The sequence below is a fragment of the Geospiza fortis genome, unplaced genomic scaffold (assembly GCF_000277835.1).
Source record: "Geospiza fortis unplaced genomic scaffold, GeoFor_1.0 scaffold52, whole genome shotgun sequence".
Taxonomy (NCBI): Eukaryota; Metazoa; Chordata; class Aves; order Passeriformes; family Thraupidae; genus Geospiza; species Geospiza fortis.
The window spans coordinates 239659-247413 of record NW_005054659.1 but is presented as its reverse complement, the minus strand read 5'-3'; the positions used below and the strand labels follow the sequence as shown (position 1 = coordinate 247413).

Here is a 7755-nt window from a genome sequence, read left to right as displayed (position 1 = left end):
CCCCAAGGAGAAAGCGGCAGATAGAGCCCAGCCCGGGATGCGGCTGCTTTCCCCCGCGCTCTGCGCATCGCCGGGGCCAGCCCGGCGCGGAGGGGTCACCCCAGGTACGACCGCACCGCCCCGACACCCGCTCCGGCACGGACAGCCCGACCTTGTCTCGCCAGGGGCCGAGCTTGGGATTCGTCATTCCTTCTGGAAAAATGGCAGCGGCGTTGTGTTTCTCTGTGACATCCCGCTCCCCCTGATGCACAGGCCGGTTTTCCTCGAGGAGCAGCAGAATCCTCCCTCTGTGCGGTTCGTAGCACCGCAGATCTCCCGAGTGCCGCCGCGGCCTCGCCAGCCAAAGATTTCATCGCACTTTTCTGTAAGTGCACCGTGCTGTCTCCTTCTTGGGATTCAGGATACAACAAGGAAAATCCCCAGTAAAACAGGTCAGGTTGACAATTCGGGATTTCTTTGTTTCTTACGAGCAGATTTCTGTATTGGCTCAATCTTCATTTTCCTAATTCTGGATTTTCAGCGTGCTGGATTTGTTTCAGTGTGGGTGATCTGCTCACAGAGGCCATGGTGGTCTCTTGATTTGCTTTTGTTTTTTCCCCCAGATTCATCGGTGAAGGCACCAATAGAAATGTGGAGCACCAACAGCACTGAGAAGTTTTACAGGATCCCTGAAGGAAAGGGACCACACTCAGTTGGATGTACAGACCTGATGACAGAAAATGCAGTTGAGGTAAAGCTCTCAACTGTTTGGATTTAAGCCACAATGTTAGTGAAACAACTGGCTGCAGTTTTAAAGCAGAAGGTCTTACCTGTGTGCTCCATGCTGACACTCACAGCTGAGCTTTCTATCCTCTCCATCCTAGTGTAGGATGTGTGCTGAGCATTTACCAGATGGATGTAACCAGCAAGCCTTTCCCATGGCCAATTTCTCCCTCTTCTAATGTCCTTGCCTTTTTGACTCTCCTACAAAAGATACTGCAAAGAAACTGTGTCCTCCTGAGACCCAGGGGGATCTTCCCAAGCACCCCACTGCTGCTTCCTGTGCTGGGCTCCTGAGGAGACTCCACATGCAGTCTCTGTGACTGTGCCTGTTCTCATCACAAAGATCTCAACAGGATTTGGCAGGGCTGGGAGATGAGCCTATGTAGTGTTTCAGCTGCAGGGTAAGAGACGAGATGTCTATTGAGATTTTATCTCACTGAAGATGAACAGGATGTCAATTTTGCAAGAGGTAAGCACAGTGAGAAGCCACAATAATGAGACAGGGGCGTTGACCAGACAAGTAATGAGCTTCCTTGTGAGTTTCCATTTCAAATCCTCTTGCCTTTGAGAGAATACACCTGCATTTACACTGTGATTTTACTCCGCAGAGTAGCCAGATGGAGTGGAACTTGAGATCAGTTTGTAATAGTTCGCATGCTTTCCTTTACTGAGCTTACTCTGTATCAGTACAGAGAAGTTATGAGTTTCTCTTTGCAGTCAGGCCATGTGAATTTTTTTACATAAGCATTATGAACAACTGCAGTTCTCTCAGGGATAAATAATGAACTTCTTCCCCTTTCTGGTAATCAGTTAGTCATTGGGGAGGTTCACTGAGACTGTTCTGAGATCAAGTTGATATCAGTAGCAATGTGGAGGAAAGTTCTTCCACAATGGTCTCTGTGTCAAAGGTTGATTTAAGTTTGATAAGTGAATAGAAACAAGCTTCGTTAAACAAACTTTTGGTGAACTGATAAATTAGTGTTCAAGAAATTGGGCTTTATTTCAAAGCTCATGTTTATTTATATTTGATTGTAACTTGCTAAACCAAAAGTAGGGCTGAAGCAAGACAGTGAATTTGAACGGGGTGTTGCAAATTGCTTTGCAAACCAGGAAATAAGAATGCAAACTGCACACAGTTCATCTTCTGGGGGGTCTGCTTTGTGGTGTGCATTGGTACATTGCTGCTGTCTGTGAAGGAAAAAGACTGACAAGGAGGTATGGAAGGTCCCTGAGAGTGTGGAAAGCTTGGGTCCTTTCCTGGGGTACCTGGAATGTAGACAGTAAGAGATTTGAACTGGTGTTAAGAAACAGAGGCAGATGAAACACAGGCTAACAAAGTTGTGTTTAGAAAGATGGATCACAAGAGACTTGTGAACATCTTGATGAGGCGGAAGAGCAATGTATTGTTCTCCCTTGCTGTGCATCTGCCCAAGGGCTTTGCTGACAACCTCTGCTCAGTTTAGGCAGGAACACTACAGCCACGTTAGAGAGCCTTATTTTCTCCAGGCTGAATGGCCCCAGCTCTCTCAGCCTGTCATGCTTGGAGAGGTGCTCCAGCTCTCAGGTCATCTTCATTCACCCCTTTGACAGTCAGCCCTATAAAACTTAACAAAACACATCATCAAACCATTCCCAGTGAAGAAGACGGAAGAAAAGATCCAGCAAGATGCTGGATTGAGCAAATAAGTAGTGAGTGTTTGTAATAATTAATTTAATTAAATGAAGCATTTCTAATAAGCCTTAAGCTAGCCTAGAGAAGGTGATGTGTATCTCCACACATGCTCTGATGATGAGTATCATGTTACTTTAAATTCATTGTAGGCACAGGAAGATTCTGACATAGGATTGGCATCAAAGCCTGTATATGATAACAATTTTCTTCTGATATTCTCATCATTCTCTTGAACTGCATTCTATAAATGTTTTAATCTTCCATTTTCTCAGCCATATAGAAATAAATACCAATATTCCTTTTTTTAATTTTTTTTTCCTAATCCCAGGGAAGCTTTTTGCGCCTCTATTATCCAGCATATGATGCCACAGATATCGAAGAGGCACGATGGATTCCAGACAAAGAATACTATCAGGGACTCTCTGACTTCCTTAATATGTACCGAGTTGTAGGAGAAAGGCTTTTCCATTACTATGTTGGTAAGACTCCTTCTGGTTTTATTCCTTTATTCTTGTCACTGCCTCCATGCTCCATGAGTAGGGTGTTACTGCTGCAGGGCTGAAAAAGAGTTTTTAGTTAAAAAGTGTGGTTTTGTGGGATGGGTTTGTGTAGTGAGAGTGCTGAATGTGACCCCAGCTCTCAGGCAGTCCCTGACTGCTGTGGATGGAAGTGTGAAGTGTCTGGGCAGTTTGCTCTAGATCAGCTGCACCTGTGTGTTGCGATTCAAATCCCACAAGAAAATGTGCAAATATACAAAGGTCAGAGAGATCCTAAGGTCTGAATATCAGCAAGACCTGGATGCCTGACTATGAAGATTTAAGAAATATGTAGACCTTGTGCCAGGCTGTGGATGGGAGAAGACAAGTATCTTCTGCCAAGTAGAACGTATTTTCAGAATCAGATCCATATTTGCTTTCTATTTTAAAGATGAGTCTTGGCACCTTATCTTTAGGTGATTACTCTGATATTAGTGATCACTACATTCTTGGGATCTTTTCCACAGGAACAAATGCCTTCTCTCATTCCAGTAATAATGACGTACACTCCCATTTTTATTTAGGTTCAGTGACCTGTCCTGCAAAGTCAAATGCTGCTTTTAAGCCAGGAGAAAAATACCCACTTCTTGTTTTTTCCCATGGACTTGGAGCATTTCGGTAATTTTGCAGTTTGTTGATAAACTGGTTTTGTTGTCTATGGAGAGAGCAGTCTCCAAGGATGGTTCTGAACAGATTTCAGATAGGGGGGTGAGATCCTTGTGGAGCTGAAACAGATTTGAAGAACAGGCTGCCATGTGTCATTATGGTCCCACTGAAACAACAGCAGGGCTGGTGTGTGGTTGGTCACAGAATAATGGAACAGCCTGGGTTGGAAGGGGCCTTTAAAGATCATCACTGCTGTGGGCAGGGACAGCTTCCCCTACACCAGGTTGCTCAGAACTCCATTTGTGTTTTACCTTTGTTATGAGGGAGGGGAAGATATTTACCAGCCCATAAGGATGTTGTGAAGATTAGCTGGTTGATTTTTGGACAGCTCTTTGAAGATGCAAAGTGCTGTGTGTGCTACTTATTAAAAATCAGTGGCATCTTCCTTTCTGAACAGACAGTAAAACAGTACCAAAGTTTGTGAACAAGCTTTGGTGCCTGGCAAGAAATCTTGCTCTGCTGGGTAGCAAATTCAAAGAGAAGAAATACTGAGTGGAGACTAGTGCATACCTAGTGTGGTCAGCATTTAAAGAGAAATGAAATTTAAAGAACGACATCTCACCAGAGTGTGGTTTTTATTGCAGGACAATCTATTCTGCTATTTGCATAGAGATGGCTTCTCAGGGCTTTATAGTGGCTGCTGTGGAGCACAGGTGAGTGTGCTGTGCATTTTGGAGTTCTGATGGAAAGCAACTTTCTCACATTGACAGAATGTTATTTATTCTAAAGAAGAACTTCTGGATTTTTTTAAAAAAGAAAAACTAATGTCTCTTTTTCAGCCCTGCCCACACTGCCCATAGCTCAAGTCTTCTCCAAACAAAGGGACTTTTGTTTAGATAAGCCCAAGAATGAAAAGTCTTGGGGTAGATATAATTTGTCATTCTTCAGATATGCTATTTGTTTCACTCTTTTTGTTAGAATATAAAGTAGGTGAAGAATATAGAGGAGATGGGAGTTTTGGTGGGGTTATTGTATTATTTAGAAAGTCTGTGTAGCAGACTTGCAGCAGCACTGGTTGATAGCTGAATCTCTTCAGATGAGTGAAATCTAAAACTTTTGCTGACTTCATCTCAAACCAAATGTACTATTGTCTGTATAACCAGAAATAACCTTCTCTTGGTATTACAGAGATGAATCTGCTTCAGCCACATATTATTGTAAAAGAAGGTCCGTTTCTGAGTCACAGGAAGAGTGTCCACCTAACATGGAGAAGGAGTGGATCTACTACAGGAAACTGAAAACTGGAGAAGAGGAGCGTTGCTTGCGCCATAAGCAGGTGCCTGGGCTGGCTCTGTGCTCTGGGAAGTGTGGCAGGAGGGCTGTGTTTAGGGCTAGCAGAGTCTACCCTTGGCCAGGGGAGCAGTCTTCTGCCATGGCTTGGGGAGATACAAAAATTGATCGAGTCCTGTGCCCCTTAAGGTAGAACAGCCAACAGTAGCTTTCTTCAGAGCATAAGCTGCTCCCTCAACAAAGCTTTTTCTTGAAGTTGCACTCTTGAGCTGAGTCATCTGTTTCTCTTCTGGTTCCACTCAACTTTCTGTTTCTTCTCTGTCTCTTACACTTTTGCTGTCCAGCCCAGCCTAAAAGTGACTCAGAGTTGAGCTCAAGTGTTTGTGTGGCCTTAGGCTTGCATTAGCTTTTGTTTACTGTTCTATGGAATGATGAATCATGGCTGCTCTGAGTGGGATGTTTGCTTTATAGTCCTTACCGCACTTGAAGATGTTTTTTAGCAATGTAAACAGTGCAGACTTCCAATTTATTATAAGCAGTATCCAAGCTGGATGTAATGTGGTCATACTGACAAGCTCTTCCAGGCATACACTTGACCTTTAAAATATGTGAGTGGTTTTTCCAGCTAATGAAAACTTAGCCAGGGAGATGCTTCTCTTTATCTCCCTGGGCCATACAGACAATAGTACAAGAGTCATTTCCTGGATGAGTACAATGTCCTACCTGTGAGTGTCAATGTGTAATGTCTGAGCTTGGAAATAACCTTCAGAAGCTGTTGTCTGCAAATTTCACAAGTAGAGAAGTCAGGAGATTGGGATTTATTTGAAATTTAGTGATGCACAGACATCTTGTTGGCTGCCTACACACTGTGGTTCCCAAGATCACTACTATTCCTTCGTTCTTTGTGAAGCTTTTCTTTTACTGACATACCAGTTAAAAACTGTTCTTATGGAACAATGAAAATCCTTTTTTGCAACAGCTTCACTACAGTTTTCAAGGATGAGTATATACAAAAAAATTGGATGGGCTTCACTTTTTCTTAGTATGGTTTATCCAATGCAAAGACAGTTTCAAGGCTATTGTGTGATGGGGCAGTGATAGAATGACATTTGCTCATCCAGGTGAGCCTGAGAAGCATCAGTGAGTCAGCCTTCCTTGGAGTTTTGCAACTTAAGCCTTTGTACATCCCAACAACCCCTTTTCTTAAGCAGTGACGGGATGGAGTTGAAGGCCTTTGATGCATATTACAGGGATAAATTTTGTTGTTTGTCAGATGGCTCCATTCTGCAGTTCAGAATAGTGGGGGAAAACTATCAGAGTAACTCTTGTGTCCAAGGGACTCTTAAGCCTGGCAGTTGTCTGATGATTCCTTCCACTGCTCTCCCCCAACCTCTCTGTCTCCCCAGGTGCAGCAAAGAGCACAGGAGTGTATCAAAGCTCTCAATCTCATTCTTAAAATCAATTCAGGAGAGGAAGTAACGAATGTATTACATTCAGACTTTGACTGGAACAGCCTAAAGGTGAGTAGAAGGTGCCACCTGCATTTTGTTAAACACCTAATAATGCTTCTGATTTCCCCCTTCCATTTCTAAACTAGTTCGTGTAAAGTATTCTGAAGATTACTGTGTAGATCTCTGAAAATATTCTCAGGTCATCCAAAGCTGGATAGAGAGTAATAGAGCTGAAATTATGCTCTTCCTACTTCAGTAGGATCTAATGCCTAAAAAAATTATTCCCTTTAAAAATGTAAGTTTGGGAAGAAAATCTCTTACAGCACCTGGATTTTTTTGACAGGATTCTGTTGATACTAGCAGAATAGCTGTGATGGGACACTCTTTTGGTGGTGCTACAGTTATTGAAAGTCTCAGCAAAGAAATAAGATTTAGGTAAGTATGCAAAACAAGGCCAGAGACATTTGGCACTTGAGAGGTCTGGAGCAGGGCACTTTACCTAGGATCCCCCAACTACTAATTGACTCCTGAAGAAGAGCATTGTTTGGCAGGTCTTGCTTTCTCCAGCCATGCTTTTTCCAAGTGTGGGGATATGGTGGAACAGAACAGCTGCATCTTATTATATCATGATATGTGGGACCCTGCAGTCAGTGGAGACCAACATATGGAAAGAATGGACTAACTCTCTTCCCCCAGAGTAGAGATAATTATGAAACAAAGTGATTCATTTACCTGTTCAGTATCAGAAAGATTTTCTCTTTCCCATGTCTCTTGCAACTTAAAGCATGCTCAGAACTTCCAAGCTTTCTGCTTCTGTGCCAATATGCAGATGTTTTTGGCAGGTGTGGCATTGCCCTCGATGTATGGATGCTTCCTGTAGGTGATGACATTTACCAAAACAGCGTCCAGCAGCCGCTGCTTTTTATCAACTCTGAAAAATTCCAGTGGGCTGAGAACATCTTAAAGATTAAGAAGCTCATCTCTAATGACACAAACAAGAAAATGATCACTATCAAGTAAGTGCTTAGGAGCCATAATTTCTGTCCATGGGTGAAGCTCTTGTTGGAGCTGTGCAGTTACAGGTAATTGCAGACAGACAGACAGTCCCTAGAGCACAAGTCTGAGGAGAAAGAGGAGCCGTGGGAGCTGGAGATGTTTAGCCTGGAGAAAAGGAGGCTCAGAGGGACCTCCTCACTCTACAGCTCCCTGACCGGAGGGTGGAACCAGGTGAGGGGTCATGCTCTTCTCCCAGGGAACAAGAAATGTCCTCAAGTCATACCAGGGGCAGTTCAGATTGGATATTAGGAAATATTTCTTCATTTAAAGTGTTGTTAGGAATTGGACCAGGCTGTTTAGGGAAAGTTGAGGAGTCACCATTTCTGAAGATGTTTAAAAGACATGTAGATGTGACATTGAGGGACATCGTTTAGAGCAGGAA

General features: G+C 43.3%; 1 protein-coding gene across 1 annotated transcript in view; it reads left to right on the top strand.

Moving 5' to 3' along the window:
• The first annotated feature begins 6 nt into the window (after positions 1–6).
• PLA2G7 (phospholipase A2 group VII) overlaps positions 7–7755 on the top strand; it is a 10126-nt gene continuing 2377 nt past the window's right edge. The window contains exons 1-9 of the mRNA XM_014311101.2: positions 7–431; positions 603–730; positions 2763–2913; positions 3495–3588; positions 4221–4289; positions 4765–4912; positions 6273–6386; positions 6661–6752; positions 7160–7333. Coding sequence (XP_014166576.1) covers positions 38–431; positions 603–730; positions 2763–2913; positions 3495–3588; positions 4221–4289; positions 4765–4912; positions 6273–6386; positions 6661–6752; positions 7160–7333 — 1364 coding nt within the window. The 5' untranslated portion in view covers positions 7–37. The remainder of the gene's footprint in view (positions 432–602; positions 731–2762; positions 2914–3494; positions 3589–4220; positions 4290–4764; positions 4913–6272; positions 6387–6660; positions 6753–7159; positions 7334–7755) is intronic.